Raw genomic sequence first — 23,041 nt, forward strand, 5'->3', positions numbered from 1 at the left:
CTCGAGCTCTCAAAGCATTTTTATACAACATGTCTCATTCACGTGGGAACACTTCCCTGACAGCTGTTAATACAGCTGTGCTGTAACTGTTTGGTAACTAAACAATCCTGCACTGTAGCCTTTGAATTTAAGTAAGAAGCTTTATTAGTTACCAAGGCGTGGACAGCTTTTCAGTCAGGAATGAAAGTTGGAACGTTTGGCTTACTGAAAGGACACGGAGACATTTACATAGGACTTAGCTGCATTTATTTAAAGGTCAAACTACGTTAGGTTTTTACTTCTGCTTCAAAAAAACGCTCAGTGTGCTCTGCAGACTGTCCTCAGTCATAGTTTCTAAACTCTGACTAGTTAAAATGAACTTGTCCTGCTCAGATGTGATCCTTTTATAAATGTTGGGTTTGCAGTTTTTACCTTGTAAGCTTAACGTTGGGTTACCGAGGAGTTTGTTATTAACAACAGCTCGTCAAACAAGTAAATTCACTGAGTAAGAGAGATGTTGGCAGCGTGGGGGGAACGTCTACAAATCTCTATAGTTTACACAGATCTGAGGAGACACTCGACTGTTGAACTCTGGCTAATGTGTTTAAATGTGAATCCTTTGTGTTGGTTTTCTTTGCCCTCTAACCTTCAGAGCCCTACAGGATTATATATTGACCTGCTGGTCATTGGAGTGTAGATGCCTTCATTCAGTCATTAAATAGAGATTAAAATATGGAATTCTGATTTCCTCTTTATGGAAGGGAACCTGCAGGCTTGAGCTTCATGGGTTTCACTACGATTCATTTTTGCACGTCTGTGTTTTTAGGCTCGAATGTCCGTTTGACACAGCGGTGGAGTTGGCTGCCTTCTCACTACAGGGTAAGCACATCAGTGTTTCACACACAGCTTATGTTTTATGTAGCTGGTGATTGTTCTGGTCTGGAGATTCGGCTTAGAAAGTCAGTGCAGCCAGATCTTACAGCAGCTGGAGAACTTTAGTCCATGCAAACTAAACGAGGCTGCAGAGCTGTAGCCTCAAATGCTAACTTGGTGTTCTTGGTGAGGTTGTGTGCCAACGAGGCTCTCACATCACAGATGCGTATCTGGAACCAGTCATGGCAGTCTTTGACTTGCACTCTGAGCTCCTACCTTCACACACCTGCAGTAGCTGTTTCATAAGTCCAGTGTTTACCTGCAATGAGCCATTTCAGAGGTGCTGCAGAGGAGCAAAGACTGAGTCGCTGGAGACATTTATGGAATGGGCTTGCGTGCACCAACCCTTGTGTGCTCACACTTACACATGGTCATTGTGGGTAAATGCCAGCTCATTAGTGCTCGATCCTCTTCTGTGGCCCCCTAATCCAGCACCCTTTCTGCCTTCTCCCTGCCCCTCAGCTGAGCTTTCTAGCTTTATCTTCAACTTTTTCACATTTCTGTTGTTGGTCCACGTTTAGGGATAGGCTAAAGTTATATTTTCTCCCCCTTTATCCCGAGGCTTAGCTCACAGCTGGACTAGCTAAACAATGAAGATCACAAACCTGAGCTGCTTCTGTGTATCCAAACACTGAAGCCGTAATCACGACTCTTTCTTTCCCTTCTCTCAATTTTTCTGTGTGATGGTTTATTTCTTATGCTGGCAGCTGGAAATACCCGTTACCTCATTGGAGACTTTTAGGTGGGTGATTCAGTATAAAACCAGTTAAATCTGAGGAATTCATGCACACAGTAGTGTTCAGAAGTCTCGAGCAACCCCTCATTTCTTTATGTTTTGCTTCCATGGAGCCAGACTTTCCTGTAATTTTCAAAGTGCTCTTTCTTTGGACGATGGCTGCTTTTTCCTCTCGCTTTCAGTCCAATCCTTGTACCCGACCGTTTTCAGGGAAATGCTTTTGTTTAAGCCACGTAACTGACCTCTAAATCATCCAGGCACTCAAAGACCCCTAACTCAGTGTTGTGCCTACACATAAGAGGAAACATAGCAAAGAACCAATTTTAAATTTGATTATTGTCTTTGTTACAAGCAGCCGGCCACAGAAACTCGGCATTTATTCTCTTCCTCAGTTAAGAAAATGGTAAAGATAACACAGACTGGCATAAAACAGTACTTTTGCACCGTCAATGTGATTTCCAGAGAGCTGTTTGCTGAAAACGTGGCAGCAAACAGAAGATGACGTGAACAGTATGTGAAAGTCAAGTTCTTAAGGACACAGGACCTGAGAGATGCATCTGGAGCTTCATCTGATCCATGTACGGAAATGGTTTCAGTGGGCGATCAAGCAATTGTGCAAACTCTCTTCATGCCTTAAATACTGTGTTTCCATGTATGTTTGCACAGTCTATAAATTGTTGTACCCATTTCCTATTTTTCTAGAAAAATATAAAGAACAGATTTATTTTTATTAATTCATGTAATTATTTAATTTTTAACCCTTCTAAGCCCATCGGAGCGTGCACGCTCTTATTTGTGTAACTATTTTTAATTCCCAGTAGAAGTGCAACCACATAAGCTAGCGCTATAATTTCTTTTGCATATGAAACCAGAGGAGTTGCACTTGCATATCATGCAATCAACTTGTCCCAGGTGGCAGTTTCCTTCCACATATGGCTTTCCAAAAATTGTGTAAAAAGTGCTGGCAACAACAAAAACACACTCCACAAACACGCTTTGCCGATCCGATCAGCTGTTCATAGCACTCCCTACGTCGGAATAAATATCAGGGCGAACTATCGCATGTCCGCCATTACCTGCCATAACTGGAAGTGATGTCATTTTTCATGGGAAAGTTTTTGTTTTTTTTCCATTACAGGGCCTTTCAAAGATTAACTGGTGTTTTTGAAAGTCATGCTTGACTTTATGGCTTTTTGTATAGTTTCTGAGAGGCTTAATTCCACTGGTGGAAATAGTTTATTTTGATGAACATGCTATTATTATATTTATTTTGTTTTTCCTGCAGTTTATAAAAATTGGTGTATCTCAAAAATGAAACTATGAAAACACTCAAAATACATTTCCTGTGGCTGGAAACTATTTTGGGCAACTTTTTTGCATTTACAGTTTTGATGGATAAACCTGAAATTTCTGTAACTAGAAATGTGCGTTTACAAAAACATGTTTTTATGTAGTTCCTATGGACTTCATGCATACATATTATTAAAATTTGGGATGTAATGGTTGTATTGATGTATAGCAACTTGAAATGTTTGGTAAAATGCTGAATGGGGGCGGGTATTCCATCATTAACTGTAAAGATGCGTCTGTGTGTTTGCAGCCGAGTTGGGCGACTGTGATCCATTAGAACACAATTTGGATCTCGTGTCAGAGTTTCGCTTCATGCCTGAGCAGACAGAGGAGATGGAGCTGGCTATATATAACACATGGAAGGAGTGCAGGTAAGTGTTTCGTTGTTACTGAGGTAGTGTGTTTATGAGCACAGGTAGAAAGTCATGTAATGGCCACGCTGCCATATACGCCAAACATCTTAGGACTGCACTTTCATTTTTTTTATTTAATTCGCACAAAGTTGTTTTAAATCACAACCGAAGGTAAAGACCCGACGATTAAAGAGATCCCCAACAACCAGATGAGTCCACAGCTGGTTTGGGGGATGAGGAAGCAAAGGGAAAGCACATGAAGCGGTGGCAGGGAAGGAGGGGAGTGTAGTCTGATGCATGCGTTTCCTCCTCACCTTTTTCAGAGGTCAGACACCAGCCCAGGCTGAGATCAACTACCTGAATAAAGCAAAGTGGCTCGAAATGTACGGGGTGGACATGCATATGGTGAAGGTAAGTGACACGGTCTTTCTGTACCGTTTACACACACATCAAGCACACGTAGGATCCCAAACAGGAAGTGCCCTTGATGAAAGACAGGAAGAGAAAGGAATGTGCATCGCAACATTAGCATATGATAAGATCATAATGTGAGCTCTTTGATGTGTCTTCTTTCTTCTCCCTTCCTGTCTTTTCATCACTTCTGCCCTGCAGGCTCGAGATGGTAACGAGTACAGCCTGGGCCTGACACCCACTGGAGTTCTGGTGTTTGAAGGACAAACTAAGATCGGCCTTTTCTTCTGGTACGTTTCATTTGGACCTAATTCACTTTTTTTTTTTTTCTTTTCATGCTTTATAGACATAATATTTTGTCCTGCCTTCCTGTGTGACTGTCTTAGGCCCAAGATCACTCGTCTGGATTTCAAGAAGAGCAAACTGACGCTTGTGGTCGTGGAGGATGATGATCAGGTGATCACGAGCGCACACACACGATGCACACATGACGGGCAGCAGACCGTGGAGAATACGGAGTAGACGGGCAGTATCTTCTTAATGTTAATAGAAACAAAGTAAAACCAGGTGTAAAAAAAAAAGTTTAACTCCTGTGCTTACAAGACTAAATTAAATTCAAAATATAGATAAAATGTCTTTAACACCTGCAGTGTGATCACATTATTCAGCACATCAGGTGCGAGCAGGTGTTTTTGTGTGTGCGTTAGGCTGCAAAGTCTCCATTACAGTGGCTGTTCTGAGTTTTTCACTCTGAGTCATAATAAACTCAAATAAAACCGAATTAAAAAAAAAAAACCTTTAATGAAACTAAACAGAAGTGAAAAAAAAATCAAAATGAAATAAGAATAAAAGCTAATTTAACAAAATTCAAACCTTGTATTAACTCTAGTTGCTGCACGTTTGCTCCTGTTTGAATGAGCTTTTATCATTTTTCTCAGCTGGTCTGGTTGAAGTAAATTAGAAAATACCAGACGCTATAAAAGCTAAACTTTGCAGCTGTAACTCTACACTGTTCGATCTCATGAAACTCACTGAACACATCTAATGTGTCAGCTTCCACAAAGAAACACAAATCAGGATGAATTTCAGCATTTTGAGAAAAGTTCATCTTACAGTGTAAAATCATTTTCTAAGACCTTTCAGAAAATTCCAACAAACAACATTTTTTGTTGTTTCTTATCAAAGAAAAATCCCCCCAAAAAACTTTGTTTGATGTTGTTCCCAATCCATATTATAACAGGGAGGTGTGTGTGTGTGTGTGTGTGTGTGTGTCCGTCCCTCGGGTCTTTGACTGAGGTTAATAAAGGAGCCTGCCCCCTCTGGTATTTCTGGTATGCGCCCCCCAAACCTCCCAACACACACACATTCTCGTTTTGTTGTCTTAGCAAGGACATGTAATTGACATAATGCAATGCCTGACCCTAAACCTAATCGTAACCCTGACATTAAAACCACATTTTGAGCATCAAAAAGCTTGTGAGGATCAGCGTGTGTGTCCTCACAAGTATAGTGGAATGCCAGTTTCTGGTCCTTATAAAGACGTCTAAACAGGTACACACACAGTTTTCACCTCCTAACTCTGTCCTTTAACAAATGTATGCTGTAGTAATGTGATGCGCACACACACACACACACACACTTTGACAGTAAACCCGTCTGCTCGGGTGGAGGAAGTGAAGCAGTCACTTCCCCTCATCTGTCACTCTAAATTTCAGACCATTTTTTTTCTAACAGCTGGCCAGTCTGTTAACTCACGTGACTGTTTTTTGCTGAAACCCCTGTTGTGTAAAGGATGTTGTGTTTTTCCCCCTTGGAGTGGGAGGTTGGGGTGTAGCTTCATGCATGTGTGAAATACCAGAAGTACACCTGAGAATAGATGGAAATGCAGGAACAGTGTGACTGGCACTGGACCGGCTCCAGGTCTTGTAACTGGCTGCAGTGCCAGGCGGGCTTTCATCCACGCCTCTCTGAGAAATCAAATTAATGAGGCAGCACCTGCGCTGGTGGTACAGCCGTTCATTCCTCGCATATCAGGCCCCTTCAGTAAGGAAAGCTCTGACTGTACTCCATCGCAGACGCAAAAAGCTGGAGGTTCGATGACCAAGCAGTCATTCCTATTACACTTCAGTAAGTCTATGCATGGCTAAAGTACATGCGTAGTTGGGGCATGTAATGCAGACGTGGAAAAAATAATCAAAACTTGTTATGCAGTTTTTCCTGCCCCAACTAGTTTTTCTGGTAAAATGCAGGGATTTTAAACTATACTTAAAATATTAGATTCATCATAAAAATTGTAAATAAAAAATAAAGACATCACTGGCTTGTTTGAGTCCTTTTTACCTGCCAGATCACTGCTGCACTTTCAAGTTCTACTCCAGCTGCAGAAGTTCACAATTTGCTCTAATGATGTCAAACCGCTTTAATCGAGTCCAACCCTGTCCCGATTCTCCTCAGGGTAAAGAGCAGGAGCACACCTTTGTCTTCAGGATGGACCACCCCAAGGCCTGTAAGCATCTCTGGAAGTGTGCTGTGGAGCACCACGCTTTCTTTAGGTTGAGAGGACCTGTGGAGAAGAACTCTGCACGCTCTGGATTCATACGCATGGGCTCACGCTTCAGATACAGGTGAGAGATGCACAGCCAGGGCTGTGGTTGTTCAGAGTCTTTGTGTGTATGTGGTCTTAGTCAGTTTTACGTAACCTTACATCCCAGATCATAAAAAATATAATTCCCAAGCTTTTTTAAAAAGGAAATCACAGGATAAAATTAGGATTTTAGCTCTGAGAAATATGGTTGTGGTGGGAGACTCAAACGTAAACTGGGGATTGTGGCAGACTGCTCGAGATTAATATGTCACAAATTAGATGTGTGTGTTTGTCATTGTGCGCCAAGAAGACCGTCTCAGATTGACAAACAGTGCTTAATCACTCTCTATACATGCCAAGTAGCCCATGTGTGTACACACAGATACTTGCAGTGGTACTGACAGGCACTCGGTATCAACATGCTGCAGTAGCAAGCTGCTTCCCAACTGTGTGTTTAAACATTACCCAGTTGGATAAGCTCTGCAGTAATGTTGATTTAACACGGGGGTTGAAGGGGTTTGTTGTTAATGAAAGGTTATCGCCTGGATGCTTTCAGGGTTCAGCAGGGGTCATTGCTGCGCCTGTTTTTGCCACAGAGCATCGTTAAGAAAGAAATGTTTGTTGGGAACAGTTTGCAACTGTAAAGAAATTCTTGTGTTTGCACGATCAGCGGCAAGACTGAATACCAGACAACAAAGGCCAGCAAAGCAAGGCGCTCAGCATCATTTGAGAGGAGACCGAGCAGACGCTACTCGAGAAGAACCATGCACAGCAGAGGTGAGCCTGAAACGTGACAGTCAGCATTAACACTCACGGGAACAAATATTCATGGAAGCATGCATCACAACATCAGGGGAAAATATTTTATAGTAGAAAGTATTCTTGTGACGTTTTTCCTGTCAGTTTAACTTCTGAAAATTAAAAACACTGACTGATTGGCCACAAAGGATTTCACCTGTGAGTTGAATGAATAAGAGCTGAAGTAGCTGGGAAGGCTTGCACCTGTGCACACAAGGTCCCCCTATGTGCACTGCGTGCCGAGCCGTGCAGTCAGGAACACTGTACGCTTGGGACACAAATGAACAGAGCTTTAGAAATCCTCTACTCCTTGTGTAAAAAGCATACGATGACCTGCTTGCCCCACTTAGGCAGAGCTACGAGCACTCCTCATCACCCGAGCAGTGCCCCCTGGATTAGCTATGTGAAGGCTAACGTAGTCTCCAAGATGAGCATCATGCCAGGGGGCCTTTGTGTTGCAGGGTCAGGAAAAACCGGTTCGTACTGGAGGAAGGATGGAAGGAGAGGTCCTTGAAGAAAAGCTGCCCAGAGTAGCTCACCTTTAAGGGGGATCTTACAGAACATAAGTAACCTGCTGTAACCTCACGAGCCCCTCCCTAAACTATAACACAGGCACACCATGCACCAGTGTAAATGCTGGACATAGCCTCGACCCTTCGTGCAGCCTACACTGTAGCTTTACTTGTGTTAAACTCAAAGACGCTTCTGCAAAGAAATGACTTCAGGGTCTAAATGTTGGTTCAGCATGAACAAGAGTAAAAACAGTCACGTCTGCTGTAAACAAACAGCATTATTCATGTGGACACAGTTCTTAATGTGTTTTCTTTGCTTTTCCAGGACCGTTCAACCCACCAGAGTGAGTACAGAGATGTATAAATGTGTTCTTGTACATTTAAGATACTTTATTTGTCTTTTTTGTGACCATTTTCACATTAATTTATGTAAATGTTATGTCTCATTTATTGATTGTACGGGGGCTTTCGTTCTGAACATCCATACTGGGTCACATGATATAAATTTATCCGAGTATTTTCACTGTTTTCGGGTTAATCATCAGGTTGAGCTATGATCTCGATACAGAGCCTTTTGTTACAGGTGTGTGTGTGTGTGTGTGTGTGTGTGTGTGTGTGGGGGCTAAGACGTGATGTCAGCTGTAGCTTTAAGCTGTCGTGGGAACTGAGCTGCTGAGTCAAAGCATTTATGATAAATGAGACTACATTACAGCTCATTAGACTGCACTTTTTTTTAAAGCTGTGTCCAAGACTTGCTGTCTTAATTATGTATGAGGGTTTTCAAATTGCCTCAGGGCAGACGTTAAATTAAAACTTTGTCATAATTTAAGACAACTTTTATGTTTTCATTGTTCCAAAATGTGCCGCATGTGTCCTGGCCTGCAGGCTCGAAGCTCCACGAACACTTTGCCACCAATGATGGTCGCTCACCCAAATTTGCAAGACTTGAAAACTTTATTCTTATTTCTTAAATGTTCTTAGCGTTTTTTGTTTTTGTCTGTCATTTCAGTTACTTGCAGTGTAAAACCAAATAACCTGTATTAAGAATGCTTGAGCAGAGCTGTTTGCTCTTCAAATAAAATCTGTTTCTTTCTCTTAGGGCTCTTTCCTCAGGCAACGGAGTCAATTCCAGCAAAGACAGAAAGGTGAGGAGAAAAGCTGCTGTTTAATTTCTCCACTGTTATCTGGGGAAAGAGAAGAGCAGTGAAACACAGCATCAGGTTTAGATGTTATCACTGAGAGAACAAATGAAGTCAGGTTTAATCATCCGTTCAGCCATATCTGTGGATGTGTAGCTTTAACTTGTTTGCTCTGTGCTCCTCCAGGTGACCCCCAGCAGGAGTGCATGGGCAGCCATGCCCGTGGTCAGCCCGGTCGCTGCTTCTGCCTGTGGACCGATTGAGATCGAGGCTCTGCCCAGGAGTCCTGGGGGAGAAAAAAGAAGGTTGGTGCCTGCACATTTAAAGACTCCTCTAGATCTTTAATTTTTTGAGCTCGTCTTTCTCCCTGACGAGCATTTTAGAAAAGTGAATCAGGATTTTAAAGTTGATTCCTTATTTTTGAATGTCGCTGACGACTTACAGCTGCTCATTGCTGTATGAAAGAAAGATGCAGGAAGACACACAGCAAAAAGATTTGGGTTAAAAATAAGGGAAGGCCACCCGATTCCTTTTAAATGTTTTAACTGTTTCCTGATTGTTGATTGGATAAAAAACAGGCCATGATACTGGCCTCATCGTGCTGCGAGTCCCTTTGTGTGAGAATAGTTTTTTCATGTGAGACCGCGAGTATGGAACGACCCCGGAGTGGACAGGACGTGGATATTCAGTTTTTATCTTTCTACTGTATTTTTTTTAATCCCGTCATTCAGCCTCTGAGTGATGTGTAAATAATTTCAGGCTTTTTTCTGATTTGATCTGTTATTTATGGATTTATTTTGTGCGTGTGTGTGTGACTGAACACAAATGTGCATTTGCATGAATGTATGTAAGCATCCAGCTTTGTTATAAACCTCCCGTGTTTCCTTGTGTGTTCCAGTATGATTATGTACTGAGGATAATTGTCTGGCAGCACGCTGGTAGGTACAGTCAGACTGAACATGCTCTCGCTTTAACCAATCATTCGCTGTGCACTATCGGCTTTGAGACTGCGGCTTTGGAAATGGGTTTTCTTGCACCGAACAGACAGCAATTCGCCGCCTTTTGCTGTTTGTTCCCTTTTGATCAGCATGGAATGCAGCAAATCGGTGCTGGGAATGGTGTTGTGATTTGGCTGCTGTGCGGGAATCGGCGATGTGATTTCAGCTTTGGATCTATTCTCTTTGATACTGTTGGTGCTTTGTAGTGTGTAGGTATCCTTGCTTTTTTTTCTACTGATGTCATTCTGAGCATCCTGTGAACCACCAACCTCATACTGGAAAACTTTAAGGAAAGTATCAGAACCACAGCTGTGCGTGAATCGGTGTTTATTTACAGATCTGTCAGATATATCATATCGTATCCCCAGAAGAGACCTCGGCTTTTATACGAGGATTTCCCAGCATAAACGTGAATGTTTCTGACCCGCGTTCGGGTCAGAAACATTCACGCGCTCATTTGGATTTGCAGCTCGGGCTGAAACCATTTCTGCTCAGCTTCCTGTCACGTCTGTGGTGCACTGGCTCATTTTTGTTTTTAGACTTAAACAATAATCCTGGCTCACGTCCTGTGAATGTGGCTTAATGAGTCATTTGTACCCTCGGCTAAAGAGATTCAGAGCAGTTTACCATTGTGGTAAATGATGCCCAGTAGGAAAAAAACTTAATTGTCCTTTAAATTGACATAAGACGATCTTAAATCAGGCCAAAGCATTTACATGGCCTCAGTCTGCAGACTGCAAATACCTGAAATGAGTTTATGTAATCATTTATTCATTCACTCGATTTTTCATAAAAATCTCAGCATTCCTGCTCTCACATAGATTAAAATGCTGCTGTTACACATTTCCTGTTTTTACCCCTCAGCCATAAAAGGCTGATCGGGTATTGGCGTCACCCACTGGCCGGGCGGCGTGGACGCCCAAGTTTGTGAATGTGATAACTCGAGAATGAGGCGACGTAGGATTGTGATACCGTAAGCCCCTGTACTGAGGGGCTGAGGTAGAGCACCGACTGCCTCCAGTAGTTTTAGAGCTTTTAGGAAAGATTACGTTTACGTCTGATGTTGTTTCAGCGACACGTACGGGCCGGCGATGCTGTGTTCTTGAGGCGATGCTGTCGAGCCTTCAGGGACTTCATTAAAAATGTTTCATCAGCCTAAGATCTTAAACCGAGATGACCTCAGTCTGTTTATAACCGACTGAGTGGACACGAGGAGGATGCTTTGACAGTGACATTGTTACATCACTAATGCTTTCGACTAATCCCCCGTGCTCTTTCCTTTCTCCTCTCCAGCTCTGCTTTCTCTCTCGCTTTGAAATCAATGGGGTTTTGGGTTTTTGCATGGACCCCACCCCACCCCCCATTAACCCGCCTGATAACATGAACAGTCAACAGAGAAATAAGTTGATTTTAAACTGTGATACAGACATTATAGTCTAGATTATATATAACAGGCAGAACTTCTAAAACCAACTTTATTCAGAACAACAACGCACACATAACATCGACGTTCAGCATAAAAACACATAACACATATTATTTGTAAGGATTCGAGTGTTATAAAAATCCCCAAATGCTTTATAGATGCCGACAGTTTTGATATCTTGGGCAGTTTATATGGTGTCATCCAGATTCATTAACATGCATACATACGCTATGATCATCTCTGTGACATGTATATAAAATAAATAAGACTAATCATCAGTGGCAGCAGATTAGAAAAGCCTTGATGTTATGGTGAGAGTGGAAACATTGGGGAGTATTTCAGGCGAGCGTAACAGCAAAAAACAAAGTGAAATTAAAATGTGAGAAATACTAATTTAAAAATAACGACTGAAATTTCTACAAACTTTTAAAAAAAGGCGTTAATGAGCCCACGGTGACATCATCAGTGTCCCATACTGCCATGTGTCTTTAAAGGTTGCCCCCTCCCTGACCCTTATTCAGTCCTGTAAGCTGTTTTACTTCTCTGAACGTTATCGTAAGTGTTAGTGGGTCGGTCTCAGCTCAGTCTCTTTGGAAACAATGTAACGATTTAAAAAACATAAAATGAAAAATACAAATCAAATCTGTTGCTAAACACTGCACGCAAAACCTAAAGGTCATTGCAAGTTCACCCACTTATCATCCCGTACCATCAAGTCAGTCCCAGTTTGGACTCAAACTCCCAGGAGACCCGTCGCGGATAAAAGCTTCTGCTCAGGAATATATAAACAGTATGAACATGGATTTGACATGAGCTATCAAACATCAGCCCCTAGAGGTGCAAAGCCGGGTCACCGATGCCCCAGAGACGTCCAGTCACTTCACTTAAGTGTTTATGTGACAGCACATGTCACACCACACTTCAGTGCACGCTGGCAGACGTGTTGCAATAAGCTGGATGGCATACTCCTGACACCGCAGAGCTCGTCACGCAAACCCGCGTCTTACTCGTTTATCCAGAATGATTTATGCCCATCAGAGCAGCTGCTTTTGTCACTGAATAAATGGTAACATATTTACACAACTTGTCACAGTTATTACACACTCTCCTACGTTCATGTTATCAGCCTCCTGCTGCCTTCTTTGTTAAAAGAAAAGAAAGGGAATAATCTTCTTCTTCTGCACAATAATTGCTTTCCTCCCAGTCTCACTCTTTACTTCACCTCACACACCCTGTATCTTCACTACCTCATCACCTTCCCTTTGTCACTCTTTCACTGCCACCCTGTTGTCCTCAGGTGTCCTCTTCCCTCCATCCTCCCCGCTCTTTTTCATCAAGGTTCCCCAAACGGAGTGGGACAGATCCGACCAGCTGGCCGCCGTCTCACAAGCTGTACCGGCGCGAACTGGTCTGCACGCTAATGAATGGGAAAGGCTCAGCAGTGAAGTGACTCGCCTCGCCTAGTGCGAATGTACAGATTTGTGATTAAGTGAAGCGTTCCTCAGCAGAAGTCTAACACTGCCCACATCCCCCCCTTTCCCTTCAGTCCATCTCTGCACCTCATGCCTCTGCTCCTTGACCTTTGGCTCAGTGACAGTTTTGAAAAGATAACTTCCCATTGCTCCTTTCCCTCTGCTTCCTTGGCCTCTCCTTTCTGTCCTCCTCCCCCCTCTTTTTTTTCCTCCTCCTGACCTTCATGCCAAACCTCAGGGGGGAGGCTGGCAGGCAGGGGTGAGATGGTATCAGGCTCAGTTTTATGAATTCAATTCCAGTCTTGACTCTGTGAGGAAACAGCAGGTCAGAGGTTCTGGGGGATTTAGGCTGGTCCTCTTCTGCTCCTTTCCCCCCCTCAGTCTCAGAAACAATTTCCTGTGTTTGTAATATTTCACACACTACTGCTGTGTTTAAATTCAGTTAAACATTTTTATAAATGAAATGAATTCGATTTTTTTTTAAAGTGAATCTGTTCTTGCATTTCTGCTGCTCTGTTTAAAAGGGAGTTGGATAAGAGGGTGGGTGTCGTTCACCTGTAGGCAGATTAGTCTGAAAGGGTTTTAGCTGTAGGTGAAAAATGAAGCTAACGGTTCACCATGTCTATTTCCAAATAATGTCTGGATTAGTTAAATTCTGTTTGAAGGTTTTATTGTTGTCTAATCATATTTTATGTTGAGCTTCTGTGAAAGCTTCTGAAATGAACCCGATGCTGCCTCCCCATTCAACTTCTAGCAAGAGATCGAGCTAGAATAATGCATTGAAACGTGCTGCAGTACAGTAACGTCTACCTGCGAGCATGCCACAGTTAAATGCTGAATAATCACGTAAATAATTCAAATGCACTGATCTTACATGGTAATTACACTGTTTATTGCACATCTCAACCAAATGAAGATAAATATGTAATATTACGTAGTTAATTGTTTACAACATGACCAAAGCGTTTGTCTTTAGAAACTGTGTTCGATTTTAAATCAAAGCAGGATAGTTTTAAATAAAGTTAGTTGTATTTCAGATCAGTCTTATTTTGAAATGATGAAATCAGAAAAGGCTCCAACTTTGGATGTTTGTTAGAAATATTTTATTTAACACGGTCACAACTTTGTCATTCTATGTTCAATTGTTTTAAGCCAATTAAAAAAGCTAATAAATACACATTGGAAGTAAGTCGTACATTTACGTTCTCACCTTTGCTTTAGAATATAGTGAAAATAACATTTTATTGTCTGTAATGTGATAAAGTTTGTGTTTTCGGTTTGGAACAAATCAACTTATCATTAGGGCTGCCACGATTAGTTGACTAGTCACGATTACGTCGACTATCAAAATCGTCGACGACTGATTTAATAGTCGACACGTCGTTTGAAGCTTTGTAAGATCCCAAAAGACGCAGGAATAAGTAGCAGGATTTAAGAGTGTAATAACAGACATAAACAGAAGATGGCAGCACTGCATGTACAAGGATGCCAGCTGCCGTTAAACCCCGACGAAGAAGAAGCTGTGTCCCAGAATTCATAGTGCGGCCCTGCTCAGTTTCCAACAATGGCGGCAGCTAGTTAGTCTTAATATTACTCTTATTATTCTTTCTGGGTCACAAAAACGGTTAGCATATTTTCAGGCGAGAATGTAGCTGTGTAAACCTCAAATATCTGCTCAGTTTATCAGGACACCGCATATTTTCAAAAGCGCTCCGACGTTTTCGGAGACGTCTGTTACCCACTAGCTCGATAGTTAGCCGGGGGCTAGGTCACTAGCGCCGTGAGAACACCGGACTCCCGGCAAATCGTTTTCAAACCCACCGCCGTCTTTCGCTACTCAGGTTAAACATGATATATGAGTCACTTAGATAACTTAAAAATGTTGTTTGCCTTTTTTTCAGTATTTTATTTGTTCCTGAGTAAATCGGTTTGTCTGAGATTAAAGTTATAGTTTTTACACAGCTGAATAAACGTCAAGCAGACAGCTGATTATCAGAAGTGTGAGATGCTGGAGAATTTACTCCGGTGTCCTGTTATATTTTAGATAGCAAGGAGTTTATTAAACTTCACCGAAACAATCTGCAAATGTCATTAAAATTTAATAAACTATCATCTTGTCTTTATTTTTAGTTAGCACAGACCTTAAACACTTAAAGCTGTAAGCTAATGATAGTTATATAAGAGCAGATGCTGCTGGTGCAATAAACTGTACTTTTACGTTCAATGGATGATGATCTGATTAGTCGACTAATCGCAAAAATAATCGGTGACTAGTCGACTATCAAAATAATCGTTTGTGGCAGCCCTACTTATCATCACCCAAAAAGCTCCTGATTGTAAGTCTTTGGCCCAGTTTGATACTTTACATGATACTTTGATACTTACATTTGTCACGCTGTAATATTCAGTCAAATCCTGGTGATTGTATAATTATGTCGATATATGTGAGTCGTACCGGGTTACTGGATTATGATGTAGGATTTTTCAGTGATCTTGTATCGGATAAACGTGTGCAAACAGATATTTAAAAACGCTGCTTCTGTTGTGGAGGACTGAATAAAGACTAGGGAGTAACCGGTTGCCGGTTTCAGTTCCAGTCGGTGTGCGTCTCCTCGGTGGTACATGCATCTGTCATACTTGCCTTCGTGTCTTATTCCCCACGCGACGGCTCGATTCTCCTCACGGTGGATCTTTTAACATATTTATTGGATTTTTGAGCCCACGTACAAAGAATCGCACTTTTCTTCACATCTTTTTGTGTGTTGTTCTTTAACCCCTGTACTCTCCAGGCAGTATGTTGTAATATACAACATTTGTTATGTTTTGCTGTGTCTTCAGGCTACAGAAATATGAGGTAATTACAGAGCTGCTGGAAGAGCTTCTGCTAAGATCCGTGTGTCAAATGTTCTGCTTCAAGCACCTCTAATTCTGAGAATATTACACCGCATTATTTCCTGCTGAAGTTATTTTGTGGGCAGTGTTTTTACCTCCGGAGACATTTTTGAGTGGACTAAAACGTGGTTTCATACTTATGTTGTAAAATACAATCGTTTTATCACATGTCGGCAACGTGACCCTGTAAGTTAACGTTGGTGATGATGCTAACGGTTAATGACTATGGATTACAAGTACTTTATGCTTTTCTTTTGGTTTTAGTAATAATTATTTGACATATTATTGGATGTTGGTGTGTTGCTCTTAAACACCTTCTGCTGTATCAGCGCGGATCAGTTCTGTCATCACTGCAGAGTCTGTACATACGTTGTCGAGGTAAGCTGTATGAATCACAATCCTTTTCTTCCAGTTTGTGTTAAAAACCCATAAAACAGCCTCTATTCTCTGTTTTCTCTTTGAATGTATTTATCATTAACCCTTCCATCCACAACTCAGGCTGAATCTGCCATGCTTTCTCTTCTTGTATGTCTCTAGTTTGCCAGTGGTTGCTGACCTAATGGAGACGTGTGTCGACGATGTCCTCAGAGGTCCCGTTGTCCCTGCAGTCACAGCTATCGAGGAGCCCGTACAAGCCGCTGCCTATGCCGGTGCTAGCGTCCCTGCAGAAGATGCGCTGAGTCTCGCTGGTAAGGCTGCAGCGAACTGGCCAATATTTAAAAACTCTCCTTAGAAGCCAGGCTTTAAAGAAAACTGCTGTAAAACAATAAATGTCTGTTTTAAGAGACTGACATAACTGCAGTTTTTGACTCTATAGCCTCATTTTTCACCGTGACGGCTGCCGCCTGGTGCGACCTTACTGACCATTGATTCACTTATATTTTTCTGTTAATGCAAGCAATAGTTACACTCAGCCAACACCGTTATGAAAAAGACCCAGAGCTGACTGTTAATAAACATCAGTGTCCTGAGACGAGACGATCACTTGCTAACTATATAAATAAAGCGAAGATAACTCTGTTTGTTTGTCTTTCTGTGTTCATGTGCGGCGACTCAGAAGCAGCGGCTCGTCTGAAGCAGCTGGAGTTGGAGAGCAGTCCGCTTCTCGCTGCGCCGAGAAATAACATGAACGTCAACGTGGCCATGAACAACCAGGCGAGTGTTTGTTATTTCCTCTAAAATCAGACTCTGCTTGCTTTGATGGAGACCAGCAGCACTTCTGTGTAGTTCACTGGCAGTTCAGCATAAACAAACACATGTGCGGCACAGCGTGATGAAGCCTCTGTGACATCTGACCCAACAGGACGATGTGGTGAAGCTCACAGAGAAGTGCGGGCTGAACAGTGCGGGCAGCAGTCCATGCGTGACTCCGCTGCGCACCCCGGAGGATCTGAAGAGTAACATCCTGAAGGCTCAAGCCGAGGCGGCCGCGCTCAAGGTGCGCAACAGACCGGGGGGTGAAAAAGAGGGCCCTCCGATGTACTCTGATTCTGCTTATCCATCAGAGTGAAAGCCTCATCAGCTGAGCGGTCTTTAGCTAAGCCTTCAGTATTTTGTAGCCTTTTGTTTTTAAACACATTTAAATCAAAACAGCTAAAGTGACGTTTTGATTCATGTGTGTGAGCCCTCTCCTCATAAACGCCTGTTTGCTGTGTGCAGGGGGCTTTGGAGGAACACGCTGTGATGCTCGGAGATAAAAACTGTAACCTGCAGGAGGCTTCTGCGAGGTACGTTTTCACTCACCTGCACTTTCAGGAATATGATAACTTCTTATGTTCAGCTTCAGAATCAAAGAAAATAGAATCACGTTTCCACTCAGACTGTTATTTAACCCTTTAGGATCTTTGCATTAAGCAGCTCTTCAGAGCGCACCGTGCTATCGGCACAGGGCACACTGTCACCGCGCCTCATTGTCTTGAAACTCGGCCTTCGTTCCTTCATCTTACTGAGTCATGCCAACTGTCAGTGCTTCATCCCAGCCAATCACAGCGCTCGCTGCTGCTCGAGCTGATTAACCTCTTGAATATTTATAAGGATTATTAGCATAGCTCACAACGTTACGTCAGCCGCAGCTCGGCAGCGCTCCACAGAATGACAAACGAGTCCACGACGGCTCGTAACCGAAGCAGCAAGCGACTCACGCTGGAGAATAAACAACGTTGGATTTGGCCGATTCTGTTGTTGACGGTTTTAGCAAATGTTTCCCGTTTGCATGTTGTTCTAAAAGCATTTCTACTGAAACTCATAATAATGAAACCTGTTTAAAAGTAATTTGTTTACTCATGTAGTCGGAGAAGTTTGACCTCCTGTCTTTCTGTGGTAACCACAGTGAATGTTTTATGCAGGAATAAGCGTTATGTGTGTCTCTCTGCCAGGTTGAAGGTGCAGTAACTCGTCTCTTTGTGTTAGCAGCCGCCCTGACGTCCAGGACACCTGGGACCTGCTGAAGCCACCATCCTCCCTGGTCTCATCTGCAGGCGCCAGGTGAGCCTTTGTTTAGAAAAACAAAACATTACTGTGGTTTGTACTTCGTTGCATCAGATCTCTCATACGTTATAGTTAAGGCCTTGACAAAGACCAGTGACAAAGTGTCCTGGCTTTGTAGGTTGATTGAAGTTAAGGTAAAGAGTTTGATTTTTCATAGTTAGCAAAAGGTGATTTGTTTTCAAGAATGTGTTGAGGTAAGCTTAACACAAAACATGTTGCACATTTAGATCAAATGGTTTAAAATAATGTTAACAGAGATGCATGTAAAGTCCTGCATCAGCCAAACAGGCAGTGAAACATTAATGGGGCAGATTAAAGTCCTTATAGTGTTTGCTGACATCTGCTGGTGTGTTTGAGTAATGCATTCGTGCATGTGTGTCTGTGTGTTAAATCACATGACTTGAGTTCTGCCTGGATACTGCTGCCGTCTCTGCAGAGAGTGACACATAAAAGCAGACGCACAGTTAGCTGTGCTGTGTGAGTTTGTGCTCTTAAAATTTGAGTTTAAAAGTGGCGAAACTGTCTTTGCTGGTTTTGGTGACTCGCAGTGTTAAAAGTTGTTAAAAGTACGCGGTCACATGCTTGTGTGATACCATTTCTTCTCCTGTTTTCAGCGCTGAGAGATTGGCTGAAGATTTAAAAGCTTCTGTTCCCAAAAAGTCCTCCGAGTCGACCAGTGAAGCCCCGGCACCAAAGGTAACGTGACTGCACGCTCACAGGTAATGACTACTGTTGTGCTTTACACTCACCAGCCACTTCTTTAGGCACAGCTTGCTAGTATCAGACTGGGGGATTTGAGTTCAGTGAACTCGTCATCAGGTTCATGAAGTCAGTCTGAAACTTTTGTGGTGTTGTGCGTTGTCCTGCTGACACGCTGTGGTCATGTGGGGATGGATGCGGTCAGCATACTGAGCCCCCACCACCACCATCACACAACCAACAGCCTGAACGTGTTGGATGCACCAAATTCTGATCCTACCATCTAAATATCATAAATGGAAACCTGCCAGACCAGGCAAGCTACATTTAGCATATGTAGCCTGAGTTTGCTGTTCTTAGCTGACTAGCATGGCACCCCATTCTGCTTCAGGCTTTAATCTGCTGTGTTCTGCATAAACTCTGCAAATGGCTGTGTGGAAAAATTTCAGCTACGTTCAGAGTCACTTACATCACCTCCCGATGCTCATTTTGAACCTCAGCAGGTCGTCTTTCTCATCTACATGCCCAAATGCATAAAGTTGCTGCCATCTGATTGGTTCATTAGATATTTTCATTAACAAGCAGGTGAGGTGGGTTGTGAGTGCATATTGATTACTCTGTGAAAGTAGGTTCAGTCTTCAGTGTGATGTAATTGGTAACAATAGCAGGTCGTCCACTTGATCCCGGACTGCTCCAGTCTGATGCCAAAGTATCCTTGAGCAAGAAACTGAAGCGAGTTGTTCTGAGATGCATTCATCTGATTGTGAATGTGTGAATAAAACACTTTGCGTGAGTAGAGTTTATTTACCCTTCAATCTGTGCCTACGCAGCCCGGTGTTTGCGTGTGACTAACACAGGAAGTAGACGGTTTCTTTAGTGCCTGCGTGTGCTAATAAAGAGTGTTTGCATCACGCTGCAGGTTAAAGCAGAGGAGGTCGACCTGCAAAGCGCCGCCCCACTTTCTGACAACCTTATTGACTTCACTGATCCAGCTCCTGTGGTAAGAATTACTGCACTGTGTCCTGAATAATCTGCAGTGAAACTCCCACTGCATGTGTGTGGGTTAAAGTAGACCTTTAGCGTGGATGCTAACATTCTTCTGATGTTGTTGTAGCTCCCACCGGTGCAGCCGACCAAACCTCTCATCACACCGCGCTGGATCGTCCCCACAACCGCTGTGAGTTTATCAGCCTCACTTTTTAAAAGTTCACCTGTTTATGTTTTTTCCAGGTTTGGCTGTGAAATGTTAAAATGTTTTAGAAGCTGTTTTAACTGCATTCATTGTTCTGAACCACGAGGCTTTGGACTTCTCTGCACTTCCATAGTCGCTGTGCAGTTTGGCTAATGTAGAGGCGCTGTAGACACTGACCTCCGACCTTCTCCTTCACCCCCTTCTCACGCAGCCTCCCGGCGCCTTTACTAACGGCCTGCTCGACCTTGACCCCCCGCCTAAGGTCAACCCTCTTCTCCCTTCAGATGGGGGAGCATCCCTCACCTCAGCCCTCCCTCACCTCACTCACACACGTAACGCCGTCTCCACCCTCTCCACCAGGTAAAAGTGTTTGCATTTTGAACCCAAAGTTTCTTTTTTTACATCGCAGCCGTCGCTGAAGAGCACGAAACGTCTCCTCCTCACTTCACTGAGCCTGAAGTTTCAGAAGAGAACATCCCTGAGAGTTTAACAGGAATCGTTAAGAGCATTTTGTTTGTGGAGGAAGAGACAGCAAAGCAAATTAGTTATTTTTCAGGTCCTTTATGCACAGCTTTTTCTTAGTTTTTTATGATTTTGTTTGTGAATGAATCAGTATTAAACAATCAGAAATGAAAAACAATACTGAACAGCAGAACTTGAACACATGCTTGAGCTGAAAGCAGTTGTTTCAGTGACAGCAAGTCAGAACATCACAAATCAAACTTTCTGTGAGGATCTCTGAGTTCAAGCAGACGTCTCATTCACGCCTCAGTTCTTCAAAAGTTGTGATTAGAAGAGTCTGAAGGATACGACTCTTTAACCTCGTAATGTGACGGTGTGTCTGGTTCTTTTATGTTTTCCTTACATCGAGCCAGATTTTTAAATCACCAAACTGAGCTCAAGATCACATTTGTGCTTTGTCACCTGTAAATAGCGATGGAGCTGGTTTCACTTTGTCAGACTCTAAAAACACGGCTGGACGTTTTAGCGTTTTCATGCAGGTCGAATGAGAAATTTATTGAAAAATAAAAGCTGCAGTCAGAAAAACCCAAAAAACCCACAGAAGGCAAATATACGGAAGAGGATTAGTGCCACCGAAAATTCTGTTGCAGAATTCTGAGAAAAAGTCAGAATTCTGACTTCAATTCTGGAAACGAAGAAGAAAAAAGACATTTTTTTCCATACAAATAAAAGGACGAGTGATTTTTATTTTCTTTCTTTTGTTTTGTGTGTACAGTAGCTTAAATATATGTATTGGAGCCTTGCATTTTGTTTTCCATACAGGAAGTCATTTCTGATTCATAGGTTTATACATACAGGTTCGAGCCCCGGCTCGGACAGTCTCGGTCGTTGTGTCCTTGGGCGAGACACTTCACCCGTTGCCTACTGGTGGTGGTCAGAGGGCCCGGTGGCGCCAGTGTCCGGCAGCCTCGCCTCTGTCAGTGCGCCCCAGGGCGGCTGTGGCTACAATGTAGCTGCCATCACCAGTGTGTGAATGTGTGGATGACTGGATGTGTAAAGCGCTTTGGGGCCCTTAGGGACGAGTAAAGCGCTGTACAAATACAGACCATTTACCATCAAATCTGGGCTTTCAATGTCACTTTTTTTTCTCCAGTGTTTCGAAGCTCCTACGAGGTCGTAAGTGTGAGATATGGACGGTTTATAGAAGCCTGACTGCTAACCATGTGACCTTAACTTCTCGGCCATTTTGGACACACAACAATGTAAATTCAGTGCATAACATTTTATTTTACTGTTGATCGAACGAGGTAAAATTATAAAGCTATTATTAAGTTGTCGCAGGTTGTCAGACTGCAGCGTGTTCGCATTTTAGCAATTTCTTTCAAACTTACGACTCTTAAAACTGGTTCCTGCACACAAACGTTTTCTCTTTTCTGAGGCAGTAATTTGACCGTCTCTTCCACTCCTTCGTCCACAGCACTGTGGCTCAGCCGCCAGCCTCAGAGGATGGAGCCAAACCCAGAGGTCTCTTGACCACTGAGCTCTGATGAAGAAACGAGTGGCCGCCATCACGCTCTTCATCTTCCCGCCTGGTTTCCCGCTTCACCCGCTCACCCACCCGCACGCAGGCCGGCTGAGTCTGAAAACGCAAAAGAAGAGGCAGCTTGCAAACCGCCGCGACCACAACCGTAGCTACACAGATCAGCAATATGAAGTACTTTTTTTTTTTTTTAATGATCTCATGGCGTCGAGCTTAGTCTTTGTAAGATGGTGTATACAAACATTTTAGCCTCAGTATTAAGAAAACCTTATTTTTAATCTCCTGTTTGTGCACCACGTTAGTAACCTGCCATTACAGAGTCCATCCAGTCACCCAAAGCGCTGTCGGCAGCATCTCTGCCTGCTTTGAGACTCTGGTGGAAGCTCTCGCCCTGGTTCTGAGTTTAAGCACCGGCAGTGCAAACCGCTGGATCTCTGAGCTTTCCTCTGGGAAGCTGCTGAACGACACTGGATGATGGACGCACGAGATATGAAGAGCTTGAAGTGTTCGAATATAAGAGATCACGCAGTGCAGCGCGTTTAAACCCGCTAACGCTACATGATGTAGCCACTGGATCTGGAAACGTCACTGGATTACCTTCAAACACTGGACCTTCAGCTGATTTTTATTTTTTCCCACATTAGATGATGATGATGATGTTTTTAGTTTTTCAGCTGATTTTTTTATTTTATGATCCTGTTCCTGCTCTTTGTAGCTGTCGATGCTTTTAAATGCCCCCCCCCCCCCCCCCCCCCCCCCCCCCCCCACCATCATGAGGACTTCCTGTTTTGATTCCGATCACATCTTATAATGTAAATTTGAATCCACACTTTTACCCCACTCTCGTTCCTGCTCACTCATCATTAAACTTTTAGCTCCTGTGATCGCTGGACTGCGTGGTGGGAGATGTGTCCGGGTATCTGACTGGATTGGACTCTCCAACATGTCGTAGCTGTTACTTTGCCTTATGTACATGAATGTGCTCTACATGTCTGATGGGGAAATGCTGGAGATGCCACTCGCACGTCACCTTTGCTGGAATCGTTTAACCTGTGAAATATCCTGAAAGCTGGTTTTG

At 43.0% G+C, this 23,041-nt stretch overlaps 1 protein-coding gene across 4 annotated transcripts in view; it reads left to right on the forward strand.

The window, feature by feature from the left end:
- epb41l5 (erythrocyte membrane protein band 4.1 like 5) overlaps positions 1-22,703 on the forward strand; it is a 35,146-nt gene extending 12,443 nt beyond the window's left edge. The window contains exons 7-26 of one of the 4 annotated variants that reach the window (XM_085248843.1): positions 806-858; positions 3,249-3,369; positions 3,675-3,762; positions 3,964-4,052; positions 4,149-4,218; positions 6,217-6,386; positions 7,017-7,123; positions 7,982-8,000; positions 8,756-8,801; positions 8,982-9,100; positions 16,121-16,272; positions 16,641-16,738; positions 16,887-17,021; positions 17,243-17,310; positions 17,993-18,067; positions 18,685-18,766; positions 19,689-19,769; positions 19,884-19,946; positions 20,173-20,321; positions 21,901-22,703. In XM_085248843.1, coding sequence (XP_085104969.1) covers positions 806-858; positions 3,249-3,369; positions 3,675-3,762; positions 3,964-4,052; positions 4,149-4,218; positions 6,217-6,386; positions 7,017-7,123; positions 7,982-8,000; positions 8,756-8,801; positions 8,982-9,100; positions 16,121-16,272; positions 16,641-16,738; positions 16,887-17,021; positions 17,243-17,310; positions 17,993-18,067; positions 18,685-18,766; positions 19,689-19,769; positions 19,884-19,946; positions 20,173-20,321; positions 21,901-21,970 — 1,855 coding nt within the window. In that variant the 3' untranslated portion in view covers positions 21,971-22,703. The remainder of the gene's footprint in view (positions 1-805; positions 859-3,248; positions 3,370-3,674; positions 3,763-3,963; positions 4,053-4,148; positions 4,219-6,216; positions 6,387-7,016; positions 7,124-7,981; positions 8,001-8,755; positions 8,802-8,981; positions 9,101-16,120; positions 16,273-16,640; positions 16,739-16,886; positions 17,022-17,242; positions 17,311-17,992; positions 18,068-18,684; positions 18,767-19,688; positions 19,770-19,883; positions 19,947-20,172; positions 20,322-21,900) is intronic. The other 3 variants (XM_085248844.1, XM_085248845.1, XM_085248846.1) reach the window with 3 other exon arrangements.
- The last annotated feature ends 338 nt before the right edge of the window (positions 22,704-23,041 follow it).

This window comes from Mchenga conophoros, linkage group LG16, assembly GCF_057382185.1.
Source record: "Mchenga conophoros isolate Kocher_MC1m ecotype Shallow Benthic linkage group LG16, M_conophoros_male_GT1.1, whole genome shotgun sequence".
In the NCBI taxonomy this organism is placed as follows: Eukaryota; Metazoa; Chordata; class Actinopteri; order Cichliformes; family Cichlidae; genus Mchenga; species Mchenga conophoros.